This window comes from Hydractinia symbiolongicarpus, chromosome 8 (genome assembly GCF_029227915.1).
Source record: "Hydractinia symbiolongicarpus strain clone_291-10 chromosome 8, HSymV2.1, whole genome shotgun sequence".
NCBI lineage: Eukaryota > Metazoa > Cnidaria > Hydrozoa > Anthoathecata > Hydractiniidae > Hydractinia > Hydractinia symbiolongicarpus.
The window spans coordinates 10,742,420-10,767,661 of NC_079882.1; the positions used below are offsets into that span (position 1 = coordinate 10,742,420).

At 33.2% G+C, this 25,242-nt stretch overlaps 2 protein-coding genes across 3 annotated transcripts in view; both read left to right on the forward strand.

Annotated features, from left to right (window-relative positions):
* Positions 1 to 13,190, forward strand: part of LOC130655926 (uncharacterized) — a 99,830-nt gene extending 86,640 nt beyond the window's left edge. Inside the window, exons 39-54 of one of the 2 annotated variants that reach the window (XM_057458742.1) lie at positions 26 to 352; positions 455 to 604; positions 2,133 to 2,306; positions 2,394 to 2,570; positions 2,643 to 2,752; positions 2,827 to 2,897; positions 3,612 to 3,754; positions 4,604 to 4,897; positions 5,001 to 5,294; positions 5,406 to 5,711; positions 5,893 to 6,368; positions 6,438 to 6,535; positions 6,788 to 6,944; positions 8,330 to 8,659; positions 11,053 to 11,212; positions 12,215 to 13,190. In XM_057458742.1, coding sequence (XP_057314725.1) covers positions 26 to 352; positions 455 to 604; positions 2,133 to 2,306; positions 2,394 to 2,570; positions 2,643 to 2,752; positions 2,827 to 2,897; positions 3,612 to 3,754; positions 4,604 to 4,897; positions 5,001 to 5,294; positions 5,406 to 5,711; positions 5,893 to 6,368; positions 6,438 to 6,535; positions 6,788 to 6,944; positions 8,330 to 8,659; positions 11,053 to 11,212; positions 12,215 to 12,486 — 3,539 coding nt within the window. In that variant the 3' untranslated portion in view covers positions 12,487 to 13,190. Of the gene's footprint in view, positions 1 to 25; positions 353 to 454; positions 605 to 2,132; positions 2,307 to 2,393; positions 2,571 to 2,642; positions 2,753 to 2,826; positions 2,983 to 3,611; positions 3,755 to 4,603; positions 4,898 to 5,000; positions 5,295 to 5,405; positions 5,712 to 5,892; positions 6,369 to 6,437; positions 6,536 to 6,787; positions 6,945 to 8,329; positions 8,660 to 11,052; positions 11,213 to 12,214 lie in introns of those variants that run through there. The other variant, XR_008984788.1, reaches the window with a different exon arrangement.
* Positions 13,191 to 14,025: 835 nt separating this feature from the next.
* On the forward strand, positions 14,026 to 22,896 carry LOC130655034 (uncharacterized). The gene is made up of 7 exons (XM_057457735.1): positions 14,026 to 15,423; positions 15,605 to 16,080; positions 16,150 to 16,247; positions 16,500 to 16,656; positions 18,042 to 18,371; positions 20,765 to 20,924; positions 21,927 to 22,896. Exons 1-7 carry the CDS (start codon positions 15,357 to 15,359, stop codon positions 22,196 to 22,198), a joined length of 1,560 nt encoding a protein of 519 aa, XP_057313718.1. The 5' UTR covers positions 14,026 to 15,356; the 3' UTR covers positions 22,199 to 22,896.
* Positions 22,897 to 25,242: the final 2,346 nt, after the last annotated feature.

Genomic DNA, 25,242 nt, shown 5'->3' on the forward strand with positions numbered 1-25,242 from the left:
CATGACTATAACTAACTTGTTTTAGGTTTCTATCTTGCAAAACCCTTAACTGATTGTACAGAAACATGTGAGAATCTTGGAAGTAAATTTGCGTGCTCTAATATTATTGATACGGAGAATACAACGCATGTATTTGAAACATCTATCAGTGGATATGATTATACTGATATACAAGGCGTGACTTGTTCTCCTGATGATTCTCAAAAGACATTTTTAAAGGAACACGATCCTTTTTTCTTTATTGATGGAAATATTTGCTCTGGATATGCACGAGTTCCTGGTCGAATCAAATGTTCTGTTGGTGGCAAGTTAAGTGAAACGATTCGACGACTCTGTTATTGCATCGATAAAGGTATTAGGAATTTTTATTATAGTTGTTGATTTGTGTGATTGCAGGTAATTACAATACTAATTAGGACGGACCGGCTTTAATGTTATTGTTTTTTTCCGGCAGAAACAATGTCTTACACATCCTGGGCTATATGGAGTCCTTGTTCTGTGTCTTGTGCTGGCGGATTATCACAGCGCTTTCGTACATGTTTGTTAGAAAGTGGTTGCAACAAAACACTAGATGCCAAGGATTGCAATACACAACTGTGTCCAGGTATGTGAAAATTAATTAGTTACAAAATCATTCGTACCTATTTATCTCTATAATAATAGCCGTCGTCTGTCTGTCTCTGCGCAACATGGCGGAGCAAGTAGCGAGACCCGCCAAAAATCCCCGCGGCCCTGCAGCTTTATTTCGAATCCCCGGCAGACCCCGTTTTTTTTACCGGCCTTGCTTTGCCGCTCATTGTAATAAACCAATCACGAGGCTCCATTTTCACTAATGACCAATCCAAGTGCTTCGCGGCCTCAACATGCCGACGGGAGGAAACATGCTACCCCTACGAAGGCCATTTTGGTTTGGAAGTGATGGTGTGAAGTTTGTAGGTTTCCTTTCAATCCTCCTTATTTCTTCTGAGTACTTTTTATCCTATAGGATTATTTAGTTTGTTTTCACATGTTAAGGTGAATATTTCATCACGTTTTCTAGCTACGTATAAATCTTAAACAAACCAATTTTAAGTTTTTGGCTAGCTACAAAACGTACATTTTGAGGCAGCTAGCTATAGCTAGCTTTATTTATTCCTATTCTTTTAAAGTTTTTATTCAGTTTGGTATATTGTTCTTTATTTTTATGTTGAAGTTGGGTCTACCTATCTAGCTCCTTTTAGCTCTACCTCTGGCTAAAAAGTGAAAATAGCTAAATGCAGTTATAGGAAGCTACCAATTTTATTACTGCTATGAAAGCTTATGCTGAAAAATAAAATTGCTGAGTATATATTTTTTTAGCTGAACTTGATAACGACAGGCGGTTTCCTGATTTTTTTTAAACTGAAGTCGCGATAAAGTTTTTTTAAAAATGGTGTTATGCCTATACTCATGTGCGACACAGTCTAGATGTACTAAGCGCTTAGTCCGGTGGTAACAACGGGCTGTTTCCTGTGTTTCTGTTTAACCGAAGTTGTGATAACGTTTTTTACAGAAAAAAAGTACACACTGTTTACCTATACTAAGCGCTCAGCTTAACATTTTTTTGAACTTTTCCCGGGAACATTCCCTGAAAAATAAAGAAGGTTGGCCAGCTGCTTTCGCTATGACGGGGTAACATTGAATTGTAATCTGGGTTTTTATTTGACCTAAGTTGTCGAAAGTTATTTTTTGAATAGTATATTACACCGGAAACACCATAAAGTTGTGTGCACTTCACTTGATTTTTTACACACTATATGGCTGTACTAAAGCGCTTTACCTGAATGTGTGGCACAGTTGACGGTTCTTATTAATCACTCAATCTGGTGTTTAACGCTGGGTAACACAGCTACTTGTGGCTTAACCCGGCGATTCAACAGAGTGTATTCTGTGTTTTGTAAACCAAAGCTTCAATAGTTTTTTTGAATAGGGTCAGCCTAAACGCATGTGTCGCACGATGTCTCTTTAATAATAGCCGTATTTTGTCTGTCTGTCCGCGAAAGCCGCTTCCTGTTACGGAAACACGAAATGCGGTATATAAAGGACGGGCGACCCCGTGGATTTTTCCACGGGTTAACGGCTAGTGTCTTATTATTGTGAGTATTTTTTATTAGTTGATGGTCAGTGGAGTGCGTGGACAGGATTCGGGGAATGTTCCAAATCATGCGGTCTGGGAAGTAACACTCGAAGTAGATATTGTAATTCACCACCTGCATTATTTGGAGGAAAGAAATGTGAGGGAAAGGACTCAGAATCTATTGATGGATGCAACCCAAACCCATGCCCAAGTAAGGAATTCGCCTATAAATTAGTTTACTCTACTTTCGAAGACTGTGGTTAATGCCAGATAATATTTTATCACTTGACATTTAAAGGAGATGGCCAATGGAGTGCGTGGTCATTCATAGGTCTATGTACTCGACCATGTGGTGCTGGTGGTGTACAAGTAAAAAGACGTTATTGTAACAATCCAGAACCAATGTATGGTGGACACTTATGTAATGGGCCAAAGGAAATTCAATATCCATGTAATGAGGATGTGCTGTGCAGAGGTATATTGCTTTACATGAATTCATTTAGTATATATATTTACCTTTTTACTTATAAGAAACTTTTTGTTGCAGAAATTGGAGTAAACTTCTTGATAAAGATGACCAACGAGACTTGGCATTACACTATGCATTACGATAACTCTGTCAAAGGGAGAAAAGTCCGAAGTCATCTGATTAACGAGGTATGTAAATTTGTTTAGTTGCAACAGGATTTTCTTTCACTTAGACTATCATTACTTTTTATCTTGTTGTTTAGGTGATGGCTGTTATGTCAAATAGTTACGTTGGTTTATCTGTAGTTAGTGATGTTGTAGTACATGAAATGAGGTAATGTTATAACAAGTACATATAGAACGCCAAAGCTGGCATAATTAAACACGTATAGAACGCCAAAGCTGGCATAATTAAATAGGTAATACTTCGATAATGATTGTTGTTATTCAGTCTGTGAATATTTAACGTTAAAGTCATCATTTAGTTCATGCATTGTATCATTCTGGGCCAATACTTTGCCATTTGGTGGCGACATTTTTTCATTCGTTACAAGTATTATGACATTTGATACCAATATTTTATTTATTTTCAATACGCTGAAAAACTATCATTCGCATATTATTTCCAATTCGCTTAAAAAATAACATTTTGCTGTATGTAGATAACAATACAAAAAAGAAAAAATGTGTGAATGTTGTTTTTTGAGCGAATAAAAAAACTGCAAAAGCAAATAGTTAACGTAAAACATCACGCATACACGAATGAAAAATGTTGGCACGAAATGACATGATATTTGTAGTGAATAATAAATTATCAATACCGATTGATGAAAAGTCAGCATCACATCAGGCAAGGTCACTAACGAATTATAAATTATTAAGACAGGATGATAAAATATCATCAATTATAAAATATAATTACTGGAGTGTAATAATAGTAATTTATGGCAGCTATAGTGATCCATAGATGCAAATTTATTGTTTCATGCGGTACGTTTTTTTTATACGAACATTAAGCCACATACCTAAAGTACGTTTCTTTTTTTAGCCGGGGTAGTGTAATTGCAAATTTTACAGTCTTCTATCATGGCAACCCATTCGCCGAAACATTGATTTTACAAAATGCTATTGATGATATCGGCTTCATAAACACGATACCAGTTGAAATGCTATCTATAACATCGGACAGTGGTAATTGTCGTATTAATTTTTATGTTGAATTCAATTGAAATGTACTGTATTATAAATGCGCACCCCTTCTTATAATATTATACGTATTTGGAGTTAAATCAGTAAGATAGTGTTTTGTCATTTACTTCTAAATATTTTATAAAGTAGGTTAGCCTGTACAATATTTGATTGTATATCCAACTCTTTGTAAACTTCACTGTTGAGTCGATTTCCTAAGTCGGAGCCAAACATTAAAAAAAAAACTACTAATTCACCATTTATAACATAAGCAGGATAAATTTTGCACTTCCACAAGTTTTTTCTCTAGTTATGTATTTTATGTTATAGCGAAATTCTCTGAGACCATTTTTAATATATGTTACCGTACAAGCTTACGACCGACTTTACGAATTGCGGGAATGAAGCAACAGCGCAATTTCTTCGCTTTTAGTAGACTGATTTTATTTTCCATTGCTGATTTGTCGGTGACATTTTTATTCACCGTTGGTTATAACATTAGATTAACCCTAACCCTAAGCAGGATAAATTAAAAACAATTTCATCGCACCTTTGAATTCTAATAATTGAAAATCGAAAATCATCGTTTTTTCGTAAACGTTTTATTTTTTATATGCTTGGAATGAAATAGAAAATTGTTAAGTACAAGTATGAAGTCGTTTGTCGGTGCGTAGAAATTAGTATGTATAATTTAAACTCTAAATTTGCATGGAAATTATTATGTTCAAAAATACGTACAAAAGTATATGGTCAGGTATTTTTTCGTTTTGACAACACTTTACCTTCTGTGAAATAACAGTGTGGAAAATAATAGATTTGTAATGATGTAAAACGTTGATTACATTCTTTTAGTGCCAAGCAACGCACCTCAGTTCACAGCAACTTCTACCGTATTTGACAGAATTTTTATCAGTTGGAAAAATGATACTGAATGGGCTATTCCAGAAGAGTTTTCAATGTATTACGTATTTTATCGTGATTTGACTGTTCCGAATGTGAATTGGACATCGCTTACTACTGTGAATAAATCTACAGAGATAACTGATCTGAAAGGTCACACTCTGTATGGGATTCGTTTGGTAGCTGGAATATCTGATGCCAATGGTATTGCATCAATGGAACTAAAGGTTCGGACAGCTGAAGGAGGTAGTTTTTTATTCTGTTTCCTTATCTTGACGTGCACAACAGGTACAACTGGAAAATAAATTTACCAAGTCCTAGAATTACCGAGCATTTTTTTCGCATTTAGTTCCATTTATCGCTCCACCAAATTTTATTTATCAAGAAATGAGCCCGACCTCAATATATTTGGAATGGGGTGAGATACCGGAAAAAGAAGTCCCAGGAACTTTGCTTGGTTATAAAATTGTTTATGGAATATTGGGTAGCAATTTAACTCGTGACACAACAACTGCAGCTAATATGTTACAAAGAACATTAAATAATTTAAAACCCGCTTCATGGTATCTTTTTACGATTTATGGTTACACTGTCGCTGGCAATGGTCCAGTTTCTTTTATTACTTTAAAAACAGCATTTGATGGTAGGCATCTATTATTAATATCTTTGATAGTAGCAACCCTAAATATTTTCTTATCATCTCTTTTTCCGCCGTTCTCGAGTTGTTTTGAGTACTTCTTTTTACATATTTAAGCACCTGGAGTAGCTCCACCTAAGGTCGCTTGGGAAGATCGATTTTCATCATACCAGATAAAAATAACTTGGAATCCCATACCAGCAGAAGAGGAAAATGGTTATGTGGTTGGATATAAGATCAAATACGTTCTTGTACGTCAAGCAGATATAGACGTGACAGTAGGTGAGACGCCATCAGTCAAACAAGTTGATCGTTTTACATTCTCTGCGTATATAGATGACTTATCCCCTTACTCGATGTATAAATTTGAAATCTTTGCGTTTGCTAAAGAAGGAGATGGCCCAGCTTTCACATTTACAGCTGGTATGTATGTTTTTTTCTCGTACGATGTTTTTCATCCAGTGATGATTGATCTATAGATGTCATTTAGTTTGGTTATAATTTATTCCAAGTGGTATTTTTTTTGTTGTTGTTTTTAATTTTAGCATTAATACTTGCAGCACAAAAAATACAAATGTTAAGATGTTATGCATTTAACATTTAGAAACATGCAGATGTCCTCAAAACATTTATGCGAATTTCTATAGCTTGAAACCATACATTTATCATGATAAAAGCAAAGGCAGGGACACTCAAGGTTTTTTTCCCCAGCTATTAACAACCATATTGAAAAACGTATGCACGAATTGCAAAGCATACACTATTCCAAAAATTTACTTTGATCGAACAGTAACTGGTCATTCTGCAGAGAAACTGAAGTCACAACACATGAAAGAAGACATCGGATCAACAGTGCAGTTAAGCATGCCCGTCTATGGCAAATTTGCAATAAGGAGATACGCTGGTATCTATCCATACATAGGTATTGTAAAAACACAAGGAAGTGCAGCTATTATGTACGATCAAAAGGTGAGAAGATATCAGATGAAAGACTTGTTAAGAAATGTAGTTGCATCATGGACAACCGTTGCAATAATGGTACTGTTGTCCATAATATGTGGATGGTTACTATGGTTTACTGTAAGTAGTTTATTTATACTGAAAACTCCTATATTTCAAGTCCACTTTGCATGTGTTTAACATTTTTAGGAACAATCTTCTTCCGCGAGTGATTTAACGTTGGATAACTGTTGGAGAGGAGCTTTACAAGGAATGTGGATGGCATTTATAACGATGGGAACTGTGGGGTATGAGATGATTTTCTTTCTTGTTGTGTACACTATTTAGCATAAGTTACGGAATATTTCATCAGGACTGTGATTTAATCTAGATTCACCTATGTATACACACCATCCGGATAAACTATCTGCCGCACGTAGTGTAGTGGGTTCGTCTGCGTCTCTTATTTCTAGGAGCTACCAGACAGTATGTTAGCGATGAGGAAAGTAGTTCTTCAATATGACACTGTGATTTGTTATTCTTTCTCATGGTTATTTTAGATATGGCGATTACAATCCGAGTACGAACGCATCAAAGGCTTTATTGATATACTGGACATTGCTTGGCCTAATCATGACCAGTATTTTTATTGCATCGATTTCAACAAATTTGGTGTCGAGCAATTTACAACAAGAAGTTATATTATATGGTGTTCAAGTATGTTCCACAATTTAATTATTTCGGCAAAAATGAAATTACCTTAATAAATTAACAACTCAGCACATAAACGCACAAGAAACTAACATAGTTTTTTTAAAAAATCACGTTTAGGTAGCATGAAACTTAAGGCTGTTTTATTTAATATCGCAAAAAAAAGATCATAAGTTGCCTGTTTCTTAATCTCTAATCACATAAATGGCTTAAAATCAACTATAGCACCACTTCTGTTTTCTTTAACTGCACGAATCACTCCAGCTGCTTTCTAAATATTTGACATTGTCCTACACCCTTCGTATTTTTAAGTTTGCAATCCAGAATATGTTGAATATTTCATTAATTCTCAAGTTATTCGTAAGGAACTACTTTGAGCAAATGTGAAGGGAGTGATATTTTGTTTTCTGATGATATTTTGTTATTTTAAGGGACGACTTGTTTTAGATGGATAGATTTTTCGGACCATGTCTGGTGCATTGAATGTCAAATCTTAGTTTTGGCATTCAATGCATCAGTTTTGCTATTTATAGATTTTACCGGAAGTATCAGCAATCATACAACGCGAGGCTGTTAACATTAGCATTCTTTCGTTGCATGTATACTTCATGGAAAGAAAGTGTTTGCGAAAAAGGCTTTCGCAGATCAGTTTTAATGCAAATTTTTTTACATTTTCCTGGAAGAACTTTTGAGCTTTCCTCTAGTTCCATCTAGATGTTATGAATTTTATGTTATAGCGAAATTCTAATTAAAATATGTTGCGGGAAAAACTTTGTGGTTTATGACTGATCTTACTTTTTGCGGGAATAAAGCGAAAGCGCGCTTTCTTTCTTTTAGTAGATTACACTAACAAGTCATTACTGACTTGTTGGTGAAATTTTCATACTTAATTGGCTTATTTTTTTCTGAACAAACTCGTACATGTATGGATGGTTTATACGTGTAGATTCCACACATTTTTTGGTGTCATGTATAGGAACGCTTAAGCCTAGTTCACGCCAGTGACTTCTAAATAGAAATTCACTCACTGAGGTTCGTTATTCTTTAAAACCCCTACCGCACTAAAAAGATGATATTTATTCTGATAAACTATTAACTGTCGTTCAATTATGTACAGACACTGTACTGAATTGTTAAAAAGTCTAAAAATGATGTTAGAATATGAAAAATCAAATTAGAGTTTATCTAATATTTAACACACAGTAAGGAAAGTCGTTTCATACTTTGGTTTAAACAATGCGTCCCTATAATAAGGATTCCTTTTTTCAGTCAGTACATATTTTACACCAAATCTTCGCTTAAACAGTAAATAAAATAGGCTTTGTTCAGAAATTATTAGTACGTATAATATGTTATATATTATAATAGATTATTATTATTATTGCATATAGGTTGCTGTTATTCCTGGGACTGCAGAGTATAGTTTAGCTGTTGCACGAAACGCAAAGATATACAACGTAAGTCGACCGATAGATGTATTGGAAGCTGTCAGCAAAGACATTGTTCCGATTGGTCTGCTCGATGCATACACAGCAACTAGTTACAGTGACCACCTAAAGAAAATGACTCTTACTGTAAAGAAAATATTTGACACAAACAGTGGATATGGAACAGTGTTGTCGGGAGGCTTGGAAAGCCTTGAAGACGATGTTCGCAGTTATGTTGACGCAAATCAGGGGAGCATTAGTGCGTTCATTAGCAGTCAGACAGATGTTTTAAAAGTAGGTTCACTTTTCAAGATATTTTTGAATTGTTTCAGATGAAGCGGTTTTGTTATTAATTTTCGAAATACTTTTGAAATAAAAAATATATGTAGAGCTTCAAGTTAGTTGATATTTCTAACCATTGAAGTGGTTTCTCATTTCTTAAAGATACATTATACATCTATTAACCATGTCCATAATACTGTCTATACTCCTATACTGCGAAATAAAATTGTATGAAAGTATTTATTTTCTAAAAGCCAGATAAATTTCCTATCGAGTAGTGTTATTTTGCCATAAAATAACTATGAAGACGTAAAAAATTATCAAACATCTTTTTTAAGTTGCCGACACTCGAGCCTAAAAGGTATAGACATTTTTAAGCTTATTGCATAAAAACCACACTATTCAAGTCTACTCCACTAGAGTACTAAATCGGTGTCTCGGTTTTGCAATTTATGGTCTAGCCTCAAATTTATATTGAAAAGTTGATTTTCGTAATTCTCCTTTGTACTTTTTTACATTCACGGTATCATAAAATTTTAACAATTTATTTTTCAGTAAAAACTGACACGGTTTAAAAGCTTAATTTTATCTCCATATTTATAAATGCTTGTACCTTTTAACTTAAAACGTTGTGGTGTATCAAGCAAAAAGACAATCCAGCTTCAAACTTTATAAACAAATTACAAATATTTTTCTTATCAAAAACTTATATTTTTTATTTATAAATATTCTATAAATTATAAACTTTCCAAAGATATTGAAAGCCAAAATTTGACAAATATTTTTTTGTTATAAAGGACAGAAACAACATTTTCATGTTGTTTCAAGGCTAATATAGGTCTCTTGGACTACGTTCCAAGATGCGCTATTGCTTGAATAATACCAAATCTGGTTAGTATGGGAAAATCAGTTTGGTTTTGTGAACTGACAAAACTAAAATTAAAATCGATCTAAGGATTTTGGACTTGAAAGTTATTAATGGGTCCTTTTTTTTTATTTGCAAAAGATATCAGATGGTTTTCCCGAAATAATCCAACAACACTACTTTTAAAGGGGCTACGAAACTGTTGTTGGTTCTCGGCTTTAGTGACTTGCACGAAAGTCCAGCTAATGGCGGTAGAAAGGTTTATGACCACTGAGAACAAAACAACAACTTAAGTCATCTTAAATATCATATTGAGCATCCAAATATAACAGAAAATCAAAGAGAAGTGTCCTACACATATGGTTATGGTTATCCATGATTTATTCGATAAAAGTACTTACCTTGATTTTAACTCATACTTTCTAATAAAATAAACTTCAAACCTTTTAAACTACCTAGCTTTATCCTTTGAAATTTTGCATAGAAACGTAAGTTTATTGTCTAAGCCAGTCAAAGCAACAACAATGACTATAAAATCTCTTAAGAGGAATTAATTCCTTTCTTGAAGCTAGTAACATATTATTTTTTAACAAACACAACTCTCGTGTTGTCTCTGTTCCCTCGTCAAAGCAAACTTTTGATTAACTGATATTTAATATATTTAACAGACCGTTTAAAAGAATACTGAGTGATTTTTTTTTTTTTAGAAAATAAAAATAAAAAGGTAGCAAATTCATCATAAAAAATTAATTATTCAAAAACAGGTCGTCTAGACGTCTATGTATTATTGGTAAAAAAAAGATGAACATAGAAATTTGTATCTACCCTTGCTGAAGCTTCTGATAACAATGTGTGTTGTTGGTCAAAATCTTAATATTTTGTTTGTTTATCTGGCTAAAAACTTTATGCAATATTCCCTAAATATGTAGCTAGGAATCAAAACAAATATTTCGCAAATACAAGGCAATTGGATTATAAAAATGTCAAAAGGGGGCTTTAAAATGGCTAAAAAGGCTATGGAAGAGACTATATCCAAAGTACGATTCCGTACTCCTATTTCAGTAATATTTAGAAGTTACTAATGGTTGCATGCCCCTGAATGGAAATAATATCAAATAACGGAACCGGATATTGGATATAGAGTTACGTTCCTAGAGTTTTCAAAAAGCTGGACATGGTTTATGACTGTGATTCTAGGTACAATTATAATGGCGTTTCCGATTATAAAGCCCTCGTTGGCTCACATGCAGACAAGTACTATATATAATATAAATAAACTGTAAAATTTATTACCATCTTTGTCGAACAGTTTAGTTGAGGAAATAAAAACTCATTTTGTTTTTTCGTTAAAAAAGCAGGAATAAAATAGACAAGGGTTAACAATAATTCTTCGTTGCATTTATTTATGACGATGATAGATTAGAAAAAGCAGCATGAAAACAATCGTGGAGTTAGCCCTTGTTTATATGAATTAGCCCGGTTTTTTCCTAGATAAGATATTCAAAGTGGATGGCTTAATACCATACTTACTTTCTTTTAGCCCAATGCGACCCTCATAAAGACTGAATTTATTCCAAAGGATGAATTGATTGACTTCTCAATTTTGTTGTGCTATGTTTTTCTTGGTATGTGTGTCCTTGGAACTTTTGTATGGTTGTGTTGCCTTAAAAGAAGAGGAAAGAAAAAAATTCAACCTATAGGTAATATATATTCTATTCATATATACATTTTTTTCATATACATATTCATATATACGAACTCCAGATGTAAGGAACATGTAGGTTTTACAAAGGAAAGTCTTTTCCCCCTTTTTAAAGAAAAGCCTAATAACACCTTTTAATAATACAGAGTTGGCACGTCTCCTTAAAACTTTTCGCCTCCTCAAAACTCCTCAATTCCCCTCTAAGGTCGGTTTTCCACTAGGCGGATCAAGAACGTGTGGGGCGAAGCGGGCATTGTTATTGTAACAGCCGACCTGCTTTGCGCTCCATCTATCGCTTTTTTGCAACATTTAAAAAAACTTTTGAAATAAAGGTCGAATTAAGTTGATAGATGTTTAAAAGTTTGGACGAAAAATAAAGAAGCAAGAGCACATAAGCTAGAACTTGAGATGAAAAAACTAGGAAGAACCCTAGCTGCTCGTAGGAAAAATGAGACTATATGGCCAGCAACTTTTTTTTAACATTTCTGGACGTTACAGCGGAAGCATATAAAAAGTTTATATTTTCTCTCTGGTACACTCGTTATCATATTTTTCCAGGTTTTATCCAATATTTTGAATAAAAAATGTCTAAATATGTTCTAGTTTCGTGTTTACATCACGTATACAATTTGCTCTGATTGGATGGCGTATTTACGTATGGCATTTCGCGCGAAGCGGATCGCTTTCAGCGTAATTCTGATAGAAATAACAAAGCCGCCTCGCACAGAATAATCCACTAGTTTGAACTCGCGTAAAAGTAGATTTTGTTAACATTTTTTTAAACACAAAAATCTCCTCGAATCTCCTTAATTTCCTTTATAAATACCGTCATCTTTTTAAAAAAGTTTAAACATTGTCGTCAAAGGTCCTCAATTCCAAAATTTGACTTTATAAAAGTGGGAATACCAATGAGTTTTACGAACCTTTTTTGTGTTCGTTTAGTTTTTGCTTCCTTACTGTTCCTCTTTATTTTAGAAAATATATATTTACTATATTTCAGCTTCAAGGGATGAAATAGTTAAGAACGAATTAACACAAGATATAAATGACTTTGCGCACAATTTTAAAAGTCGTGTAGAGAAGATGGATGAAAAACATTCCAGTGAACTTTCTCGTCTGCAAGTCTTACGAACAAACTTTATGCGACTTATGAAAAGACATGGCCATACAGAAAAAGAAGTGAATGATCGATTTGATGCAATACGAAAAAAGAGCGTGAAAAAAATTAGAAAACATCGCAAAAGATTAAAATATTTAGAAACAAGCATTTAATTATACACGCCAATGAATGTGAAAAAATATACATTGTTAGATTGTATGATTTTTACGATGATTCTGACGATGGTAAAACGACCGTTGGTCTGCTGATAATGCACTTTTATATATTTACTTATTTATTTATTTGTTTATATTCACCTTTTTATATAATTTTATCTTTTTTTCACTACAATTTGTTAGCATACACATTTTTATAAGCATTAATTTCTTTTCATTTTAATAAATATATACGATTAAAAAAATACCAGTGTTTATTTTTCTTTGCAATCCTTATTTGGAATAACACCAACAATCAATGATATTACCTATAATCCAGATATGTTGCAACAGAGCTTTAAGCTAATCTCAATTATCTTTTATCCAAAAAAAGGGAAGTAAATCTAAGTGTGAGAACTACCGACCCATATCTCTTTTTTGTTTACCTGAAAAAAGTTTCGAAGGTGTCATTGCCTCGATTCTTGACAAGCATGTTTATAGTAATAAACTGCTAAGCAGAGATCAATGGGGTTTCAGAATAGGTATTTTGGCATGGAGGTATATATCTTTATATCGTAAAAAGCCGCGATATACAATATCATTCTAACTTTTATTTTAGCCACACTTTGGGGGAACAATGCGCGAGCCGTAAAAAAGCGACTTGTGATTTTTGTGCTGTGGACCCACATGCTCACTCACGCAAGGAAATTAATATATAAGACAAAACTTAAAGGGCAGAAAACTCATACTTTTTCATCTATCATAAAACGTCTTTAACAACCCCTTTTCAAGCTCTCTCCGATTTTTACTTGAGATTTATTTTCATATGTTAGATTTTCAGCTTAATATATTCTCTGTTCTCACTTTCAGTTTGGCCTAGGAGAGTTTAGGAAAAAACAAACTGACATACGAAGCTTTAATTGATACTAAATCAGTAAAAACTGACCAAGGACAAAAGTTACGTTTTAGGTTTGAATTTAAAAAAACACAGATTGTCCTATAAAATTCTATTTATGATAAGCTGACTGTGGAACTTCATGTCCTCCCTAATCATCATTAGATGATATATTATTACCGAACATAAATTGGGCCCAGGGTTTATTCGGTTGCTTGCCCCCGGATGTTAAATAAACTAATATACTATTGACGTCAGTAACGTCGTAACGTAACGTCAATAAAATTTACAAAAATGTAAAAAAGAGGATTATTCTATAATTTCGTACATGGGAAGGCTTTTCTCTCTGTGTTGACTAAGGAAAGTGTATACTTGTTTTTGTTTGCAACAATGAAATTGTATGACACAAAAAATTGCATCGCTTTTAAGGGAAGCTAAACGGACGCCAAATTTTATTCTCCCTTGTGGTCAACGATGTTAGCCTCTTTGATAGACACTACACATTGTTCTCTTGAAATGATTTTACTTTTTACGGGCCTATGGAGACTAGTAACTTTACAATATACTCCAGAATTCTTACTACGGAGCGATGCTTTAAATGTTTCAAGGCATAGTGTCACTTTAAAATTGCCATTCTGGATCGTTAAATACGCCGGCAAACGAAAAATTGATTTTTATATTCCATCGTGACAAGCAGCAACACGGAAAAAAAACGACTAAGCTGATAGACTCCTTTGTAAACAGAAGAGTGCAAAAGAAGGTTAACTTTTTCCGTATTAAAATAATCCTCATTAAAGATCAAAGAGTTTTTCAGAAGACTTTAAGTTTCGAATGACGTTAATCGCATCTTGTTTTTTGATAAAATATAATAAAAGATAATGAATAAACAGTTGAAAACTGGAATGTTATATGCTACTCTCATTATCTGGACAATGAAGAGATTTGTTTGTATATAATAAAGTTAGCGTGGAACACACGATCATTATATAAAACGAGTCAATAGCCCGTGAAAAATTGTTTGAAATGTATTGGATCGTGTATCTTTGACAAAAGGTTGCAGGTTTTTTGATGACGGTTGATACCTGTTTATTCCGAAACAGATTTAGGGACCCCCAGGTTTGGAAAACTTGCCCAAATTGTCCCAGGTGGTCCCTAGTTACCTACGCAGTGAAAAATGGCTGACGTCACCACCTCGATTCCAAGTTATTTGGCCTAAAAGTTTTAGGTGCACTGTAATGACTTCACTAATTTAATATAGCGAAGTTTAACATTTGAGACATGACATTTTCGGCGACATCAAAGGAAAATGAACACATCCACTTTGCCTGTCACAGACACACACACTCTCTGTATTATTATAAAAGAAGATTGACAAACATTTTTCTTAATAACTTAATATCTTTGTGCAATTTAAATTAAAAGCTGAGTATAAACAAAACATTTTAATGACCAATCACACATTTATACATGTGGAGTTATGAAGCATATGCAACGGAATCTAATAACTTTTCTTCCTTCTATAGCAATTTCAACCATTCAAATGTCAACTGAAATTATCCAACGTTGTACTGAAGCATTTTCGTTTTTAATGCATTTTAAAGGGAAAGTAAAAATGTGCGAAACATAAAATTAGCAAAAATAGTACATGTTTTTTTATAAGCAACCGAGTTGCTAACGTCTCGGCCTCAAATTTGGCTTAAAAATTAAATAACTTTTTAGCAACACCTTAGGCCTACAGAAAAACTGCACTAAGCAACTTACTGAGAAACAGATGAAATAGACAAACAAATATCGATTTTCATCATACCAGATAAAAATAACTTGGAATCCCATACCAGCAGAAGAGGAAAATGGTTATGTGGTTGGATATAAGATCAAATACGTTCTTGTACGTCAAGCAGATATAGACGTGACAGTAGGTGAGACGCCATCAGTCAAACAAGTTGATCGTTTTACATTCTCTGCGTATATAGATGACTTATCCCCTTACTCGATGTATAAATTTGAAATCTTTGCGTTTGCTAAAGAAGGAGATGGCCCAGCTTTCACATTTACAGCTGGTATGTATGTTTTTTTCTCGTACGATGTTTTTCATCCAGTGATGATTGATCTATAGATGTCATTTAGTTTGGTTATAATTTATTCCAAGTGGTATTTTTTTTGTTGTTGTTTTTAATTTTAGCATTAATACTTGCAGCACAAAAAATACAAATGTTAAGATGTTATGCATTTAACATTTAGAAACATGCAGATGTCCTCAAAACATTTATGCGAATTTCTATAGCTTGAAACCATACATTTATCATGATAAAAGCAAAGGCAGGGACACTCAAGGTTTTTTTCCCCAGCTATTAACAACCATATTGAAAAACGTATGCACGAATTGCAAAGCATACACTATTCCAAAAATTTACTTTGATCGAACAGTAACTGGTCATTCTGCAGAGAAACTGAAGTCACAACACATGAAAGAAGACATCGGATCAACAGTGCAGTTAAGCATGCCCGTCTATGGCAAATTTGCAATAAGGAGATACGCTGGTATCTATCCATACATAGGTATTGTAAAAACACAAGGAAGTGCAGCTATTATGTACGATCAAAAGGTGAGAAGATATCAGATGAAAGACTTGTTAAGAAATGTAGTTGCATCATGGACAACCGTTGCAATAATGGTACTGTTGTCCATAATATGTGGATGGTTACTATGGTTTACTGTAAGTAGTTTATTTATACTGAAAACTCCTATATTTCAAGTCCACTTTGCATGTGTTTAACATTTTTAGGAACAATCTTCTTCCGCGAGTGATTTAACGTTGGATAACTGTTGGAGAGGAGCTTTACAAGGAATGTGGATGGCATTTATAACGATGGGAACTGTGGGGTATGAGATGATTTTCTTTCTTGTTGTGTACACTATTTAGCATAAGTTACGGAATATTTCATCAGGACTGTGATTTAATCTAGATTCACCTATGTATACACACCATCCGGATAAACTATCTGCCGCACGTAGTGTAGTGGGTTCGTCTGCGTCTCTTATTTCTAGGAGCTACCAGACAGTATGTTAGCGATGAGGAAAGTAGTTCTTCAATATGACACTGTGATTTGTTATTCTTTCTCATGGTTATTTTAGATATGGCGATTACAATCCGAGTACGAACGCATCAAAGGCTTTATTGATATACTGGACATTGCTTGGCCTAATCATGACCAGTATTTTTATTGCATCGATTTCAACAAATTTGGTGTCGAGCAATTTACAACAAGAAGTTATATTATATGGTGTTCAAGTATGTTCCACAATTTAATTATTTCGGCAAAAATGAAATTACCTTAATAAATTAACAACTCAGCACATAAACGCACAAGAAACTAACATAGTTTTTTTAAAAAATCACGTTTAGGTAGCATGAAACTTAAGGCTGTTTTATTTAATATCGCAAAAAAAAGATCATAAGTTGCCTGTTTCTTAATCTCTAATCACATAAATGGCTTAAAATCAACTATAGCACCACTTCTGTTTTCTTTAACTGCACGAATCACTCCAGCTGCTTTCTAAATATTTGACATTGTCCTACACCCTTCGTATTTTTAAGTTTGCAATCCAGAATATGTTGAATATTTCATTAATTCTCAAGTTATTCGTAAGGAACTACTTTGAGCAAATGTGAAGGGAGTGATATTTTGTTTTCTGATGATATTTTGTTATTTTAAGGGACGACTTGTTTTAGATGGATAGATTTTTCGGACCATGTCTGGTGCATTGAATGTCAAATCTTAGTTTTGGCATTCAATGCATCAGTTTTGCTATTTATAGATTTTACCGGAAGTATCAGCAATCATACAACGCGAGGCTGTTAACATTAGCATTCTTTCGTTGCATGTATACTTCATGGAAAGAAAGTGTTTGCGAAAAAGGCTTTCGCAGATCAGTTTTAATGCAAATTTTTTTACATTTTCCTGGAAGAACTTTTGAGCTTTCCTCTAGTTCCATCTAGATGTTATGAATTTTATGTTATAGCGAAATTCTAATTAAAATATGTTGCGGGAAAAACTTTGTGGTTTATGACTGATCTTACTTTTTGCGGGAATAAAGCGAAAGCGCGCTTTCTTTCTTTTAGTAGATTACACTAACAAGTCATTACTGACTTGTTGGTGAAATTTTCATACTTAATTGGCTTATTTTTTTCTGAACAAACTCGTACATGTATGGATGGTTTATACGTGTAGATTCCACACATTTTTTGGTGTCATGTATAGGAACGCTTAAGCCTAGTTCACGCCAGTGACTTCTAAATAGAAATTCACTCACTGAGGTTCGTTATTCTTTAAAACCCCTACCGCACTAAAAAGATGATATTTATTCTGATAAACTATTAACTGTCGTTCAATTATGTACAGACACTGTACTGAATTGTTAAAAAGTCTAAAAATGATGTTAGAATATGAAAAATCAAATTAGAGTTTATCTAATATTTAACACACAGTAAGGAAAGTCGTTTCATACTTTGGTTTAAACAATGCGTCCCTATAATAAGGATTCCTTTTTTCAGTCAGTACATATTTTACACCAAATCTTCGCTTAAACAGTAAATAAAATAGGCTTTGTTCAGAAATTATTAGTACGTATAATATGTTATATATTATAATAGATTATTATTATTATTGCATATAGGTTGCTGTTATTCCTGGGACTGCAGAGTATAGTTTAGCTGTTGCACGAAACGCAAAGATATACAACGTAAGTCGACCGATAGATGTATTGGAAGCTGTCAGCAAAGACATTGTTCCGATTGGTCTGCTCGATGCATACACAGCAACTAGTTACAGTGACCACCTAAAGAAAATGACTCTTACTGTAAAGAAAATATTTGACACAAACAGTGGATATGGAACAGTGTTGTCGGGAGGCTTGGAAAGCCTTGAAGACGATGTTCGCAGTTATGTTGACGCAAATCAGGGGAGCATTAGTGCGTTCATTAGCAGTCAGACAGATGTTTTAAAAGTAGGTTCACTTTTCAAGATATTTTTGAATTGTTTCAGATGAAGCGGTTTTGTTATTAATTTTCGAAATACTTTTGAAATAAAAAATATATGTAGAGCTTCAAGTTAGTTGATATTTCTAACCATTGAAGTGGTTTCTCATTTCTTAAAGATACATTATACATCTATTAACCATGTCCATAATACTGTCTATACTCCTATACTGCGAAATAAAATTGTATGAAAGTATTTATTTTCTAAAAGCCAGATAAATTTCCTATCGAGTAGTGTTATTTTGCCATAAAATAACTATGAAGACGTAAAAAATTATCAAACATCTTTTTTAAGTTGCCGACACTCGAGCCTAAAAGGTATAGACATTTTTAAGCTTATTGCATAAAAACCACACTATTCAAGTCTACTCCACTAGAGTACTAAATCGGTGTCTCGGTTTTGCAATTTATGGTCTAGCCTCAAATTTATATTGAAAAGTTGATTTTCGTAATTCTCCTTTGTACTTTTTTACATTCACGGTATCATAAAATTTTAACAATTTATTTTTCAGTAAAAACTGACACGGTTTAAAAGCTTAATTTTATCTCCATATTTATAAATGCTTGTACCTTTTAACTTAAAACGTTGTGGTGTATCAAGCAAAAAGACAATCCAGCTTCAAACTTTATAAACAAATTACAAATATTTTTCTTATCAAAAACTTATATTTTTTATTTATAAATATTCTATAAATTATAAACTTTCCAAAGATATTGAAAGCCAAAATTTGACAAATATTTTTTTGTTATAAAGGACAGAAACAACATTTTCATGTTGTTTCAAGGCTAATATAGGTCTCTTGGACTACGTTCCAAGATGCGCTATTGCTTGAATAATACCAAATCTGGTTAGTATGGGAAAATCAGTTTGGTTTTGTGAACTGACAAAACTAAAATTAAAATCGATCTAAGGATTTTGGACTTGAAAGTTATTAATGGGTCCTTTTTTTTTATTTGCAAAAGATATCAGATGGTTTTCCCGAAATAATCCAACAACACTACTTTTAAAGGGGCTACGAAACTGTTGTTGGTTCTCGGCTTTAGTGACTTGCACGAAAGTCCAGCTAATGGCGGTAGAAAGGTTTATGACCACTGAGAACAAAACAACAACTTAAGTCATCTTAAATATCATATTGAGCATCCAAATATAACAGAAAATCAAAGAGAAGTGTCCTACACATATGGTTATGGTTATCCATGATTTATTCGATAAAAGTACTTACCTTGATTTTAACTCATACTTTCTAATAAAATAAACTTCAAACCTTTTAAACTACCTAGCTTTATCCTTTGAAATTTTGCATAGAAACGTAAGTTTATTGTCTAAGCCAGTCAAAGCAACAACAATGACTATAAAATCTCTTAAGAGGAATTAATTCCTTTCTTGAAGCTAGTAACATATTATTTTTTAACAAACACAACTCTCGTGTTGTCTCTGTTCCCTCGTCAAAGCAAACTTTTGATTAACTGATATTTAATATATTTAACAGACCGTTTAAAAGAATACTGAGTGATTTTTTTTTTTTTAGAAAATAAAAATAAAAAGGTAGCAAATTCATCATAAAAAATTAATTATTCAAAAACAGGTCGTCTAGACGTCTATGTATTATTGGTAAAAAAAAGATGAACATAGAAATTTGTATCTACCCTTGCTGAAGCTTCTGATAACAATGTGTGTTGTTGGTCAAAATCTTAATATTTTGTTTGTTTATCTGGCTAAAAACTTTATGCAATATTCCCTAAATATGTAGCTAGGAATCAAAACAAATATTTCGCAAATACAAGGCAATTGGATTATAAAAATGTCAAAAGGGGGCTTTAAAATGGCTAAAAAGGCTATGGAAGAGACTATATCCAAAGTACGATTCCGTACTCCTATTTCAGTAATATTTAGAAGTTACTAATGGTTGCATGCCCCTGAATGGAAATAATATCAAATAACGGAACCGGATATTGGATATAGAGTTACGTTCCTAGAGTTTTCAAAAAGCTGGACATGGTTTATGACTGTGATTCTAGGTACAATTATAATGGCGTTTCCGATTATAAAGCCCTCGTTGGCTCACATGCAGACAAGTACTATATATAATATAAATAAACTGTAAAATTTATTACCATCTTTGTCGAACAGTTTAGTTGAGGAAATAAAAACTCATTTTGTTTTTTCGTTAAAAAAGCAGGAATAAAATAGACAAGGGTTAACAATAATTCTTCGTTGCATTTATTTATGACGATGATAGATTAGAAAAAGCAGCATGAAAACAATCGTGGAGTTAGCCCTTGTTTATATGAATTAGCCCGGTTTTTTCCTAGATAAGATATTCAAAGTGGATGGCTTAATACCATACTTACTTTCTTTTAGCCCAATGCGACCCTCATAAAGACTGAATTTATTCCAAAGGATGAATTGATTGACTTCTCAATTTTGTTGTGCTATGTTTTTCTTGGTATGTGTGTCCTTGGAACTTTTGTATGGTTGTGTTGCCTTAAAAGAAGAGGAAAGAAAAAAATTCAACCTATAGGTAATATATATTCTATTCATATATACATTTTTTTCATATACATATTCATATATACGAACTCCAGATGTAAGGAACATGTAGGTTTTACAAAGGAAAGTCTTTTCCCCCTTTTTAAAGAAAAGCCTAATAACACCTTTTAATAATACAGAGTTGGCACGTCTCCTTAAAACTTTTCGCCTCCTCAAAACTCCTCAATTCCCCTCTAAGGTCGGTTTTCCACTAGGCGGATCAAGAACGTGTGGGGCGAAGCGGGCATTGTTATTGTAACAGCCGACCTGCTTTGCGCTCCATCTATCGCTTTTTTGCAACATTTAAAAAAACTTTTGAAATAAAGGTCGAATTAAGTTGATAGATGTTTAAAAGTTTGGACGAAAAATAAAGAAGCAAGAGCACATAAGCTAGAACTTGAGATGAAAAAACTAGGAAGAACCCTAGCTGCTCGTAGGAAAAATGAGACTATATGGCCAGCAACTTTTTTTTAACATTTCTGGACGTTACAGCGGAAGCATATAAAAAGTTTATATTTTCTCTCTGGTACACTCGTTATCATATTTTTCCAGGTTTTATCCAATATTTTGAATAAAAAATGTCTAAATATGTTCTAGTTTCGTGTTTACATCACGTATACAATTTGCTCTGATTGGATGGCGTATTTACGTATGGCATTTCGCGCGAAGCGGATCGCTTTCAGCGTAATTCTGATAGAAATAACAAAGCCGCCTCGCACAGAATAATCCACTAGTTTGAACTCGCGTAAAAGTAGATTTTGTTAACATTTTTTTAAACACAAAAATCTCCTCGAATCTCCTTAATTTCCTTTATAAATACCGTCATCTTTTTAAAAAAGTTTAAACATTGTCGTCAAAGGTCCTCAATTCCAAAATTTGACTTTATAAAAGTGGGAATACCAATGAGTTTTACGAACCTTTTTTGTGTTCGTTTAGTTTTTGCTTCCTTACTGTTCCTCTTTATTTTAGAAAATATATATTTACTATATTTCAGCTTCAAGGGATGAAATAGTTAAGAACGAATTAACACAAGATATAAATGACTTTGCGCACAATTTTAAAAGTCGTGTAGAGAAGATGGATGAAAAACATTCCAGTGAACTTTCTCGTCTGCAAGTCTTACGAACAAACTTTATGCGACTTATGAAAAGACATGGCCATACAGAAAAAGAAGTGAATGATCGATTTGATGCAATACGAAAAAAGAGCGTGAAAAAAATTAGAAAACATCGCAAAAGATTAAAATATTTAGAAACAAGCATTTAATTATACACGCCAATGAATGTGAAAAAATATACATTGTTAGATTGTATGATTTTTACGATGATTCTGACGATGGTAAAACGACCGTTGGTCTGCTGATAATGCACTTTTATATATTTACTTATTTATTTATTTGTTTATATTCACCTTTTTATATAATTTTATCTTTTTTTCACTACAATTTGTTAGCATACACATTTTTATAAGCATTAATTTCTTTTCATTTTAATAAATATATACGATTAAAAAAATACCAGTGTTTATTTTTCTTTGCAATCCTTATTTGGAATAACACCAACAATCAATGATATTACCTATAATCCAGATATGTTGCAACAGAGCTTTAAGCTAATCTCAATTATCTTTTATCCAAAAAAAGGGAAGTAAATCTAAGTGTGAGAACTACCGACCCATATCTCTTTTTTGTTTACCTGAAAAAAGTTTCGAAGGTGTCATTGCCTCGATTCTTGACAAGCATGTTTATAGTAATAAACTGCTAAGCAGAGATCAATGGGGTTTCAGAATAGGTATTTTGGCATGGAGGTATATATCTTTATATCGTAAAAAGCCGCGATATACAATATCATTCTAACTTTTATTTTAGCCACACTTTGGGGGAACAATGCGCGAGCCGTAAAAAAGCGACTTGTGATTTTTGTGCTGTGGACCCACATGCTCACTCACGCAAGGAAATTAATATATAAGACAAAACTTAAAGGGCAGAAAACTCATACTTTTTCATCTATCATAAAACGTCTTTAACAACCCCTTTTCAAGCTCTCTCCGATTTTTACTTGAGATTTATTTTCATATGTTAGATTTTCAGCTTAATATATTCTCTGTTCTCACTTTCAGTTTGGCCTAGGAGAGTTTAGGAAAAAACAAACTGACATACGAAGCTTTAATTGATACTAAATCAGTAAAAACTGACCAAGGACAAAAGTTACGTTTTAGGTTTGAATTTAAAAAAACACAGATTGTCCTATAAAATTCTATTTATGATAAGCTGACTGTGGAACTTCATGTCCTCCCTAATCATCATTAGATGATATATTATTACCGAACATAAATTGGGCCCAGGGTTTATTCGGTTGCTTGCCCCCGGATGTTAAATAAACTAATATACTATTGACGTCAGTAACGTCGTAACGTAACGTCAATAAAATTTACAAAAATGTAAAAAAGAGGATTATTCTATAATTTCGTACATGGGAAGGCTTTTCTCTCTGTGTTGACTAAGGAAAGTGTATACTTGTTTTTGTTTGCAACAATGAAATTGTATGACACAAAAAATTGCATCGCTTTTAAGGGAAGCTAAACGGACGCCAAATTTTATTCTCCCTTGTGGTCAACGATGTTAGCCTCTTTGATAGACACTACACATTGTTCTCTTGAAATGATTTTACTTTTTACGGGCCTATGGAGACTAGTAACTTTACAATATACTCCAGAATTCTTACTACGGAGCGATGCTTTAAATGTTTCAAGGCATAGTGTCACTTTAAAATTGCCATTCTGGATCGTTAAATACGCCGGCAAACGAAAAATTGATTTTTATATTCCATCGTGACAAGCAGCAACACGGAAAAAAAACGACTAAGCTGATAGACTCCTTTGTAAACAGAAGAGTGCAAAAGAAGGTTAACTTTTTCCGTATTAAAATAATCCTCATTAAAGATCAAAGAGTTTTTCAGAAGACTTTAAGTTTCGAATGACGTTAATCGCATCTTGTTTTTTGATAAAATATAATAAAAGATAATGAATAAACAGTTGAAAACTGGAATGTTATATGCTACTCTCATTATCTGGACAATGAAGAGATTTGTTTGTATATAATAAAGTTAGCGTGGAACACACGATCATTATATAAAACGAGTCAATAGCCCGTGAAAAATTGTTTGAAATGTATTGGATCGTGTATCTTTGACAAAAGGTTGCAGGTTTTTTGATGACGGTTGATACCTGTTTATTCCGAAACAGATTTAGGGACCCCCAGGTTTGGAAAACTTGCCCAAATTGTCCCAGGTGGTCCCTAGTTACCTACGCAGTGAAAAATGGCTGACGTCACCACCTCGATTCCAAGTTATTTGGCCTAAAAGTTTTAGGTGCACTGTAATGACTTCACTAATTTAATATAGCGAAGTTTAACATTTGAGACATGACATTTTCGGCGACATCAAAGGAAAATGAACACATCCACTTTGCCTGTCACAGACACACACACTCTCTGTATTATTATAAAAGAAGATTGACAAACATTTTTCTTAATAACTTAATATCTTTGTGCAATTTAAATTAAAAGCTGAGTATAAACAAAACATTTTAATGACCAATCACACATTTATACATGTGGAGTTATGAAGCATATGCAACGGAATCTAATAACTTTTCTTCCTTCTATAGCAATTTCAACCATTCAAATGTCAACTGAAATTATCCAACGTTGTACTGAAGCATTTTCGTTTTTAATGCATTTTAAAGGGAAAGTAAAAATGTGCGAAACATAAAATTAGCAAAAATAGTACATGTTTTTTTATAAGCAACCGAGTTGCTAACGTCTCGGCCTCAAATTTGGCTTAAAAATTAAATAACTTTTTAGCAACACCTTAGGCCTACAGAAAAACTGCACTAAGCAACTTACTGAGAAACAGATGAAATAGACAAACAAATAAAATTTAGGACAAAAACAATGCACTCAATATGTTCCCCAACATAATAAAAAAAATGAAATTGTCCAGCAAGCAAGTTCAAAAAAGTTCAAAAAGTCTCCTAATCATGTAATATAGTCATGCTCTTAGACCAGGTGTTTTTTTGAAGGGAGATACTGAACGATCGAGCAGGGAAAAATGTCTTGCAGTGTTATCTAGGAAAATTTTCAGAAATAATTTGTATGCATAGCAACTCTCCTAAGGTTTTCCTGTTAGAAACTACTTAGCAACTTTAACGCTCAGAATTCAATTTTTCCTTAGCAACTCCCTGCACGTAACTCTAGGCTGAAATTAAAAATAGATTTGATTATAAAAAAAAGTGTAGGTCGGTTAAAAAAA

Coding starts and splice junctions, on each gene's coding strand:
- LOC130655034 (XM_057457735.1), top strand. CDS start 15,357: ATGTATAAATTTGAAATCTTTGCGTTTGCTAAAGAAGGAGATGGCCCA. Junction 15,424..15,604: donor AGCTTTCACATTTACAGCTG/GTATGTATGTTT, acceptor TTTAACATTTAG/AAACATGCAGATGTCCTCAA. Junction 16,657..18,041: donor TTATATTATATGGTGTTCAA/GTATGTTCCACA, acceptor TATTGCATATAG/GTTGCTGTTATTCCTGGGAC.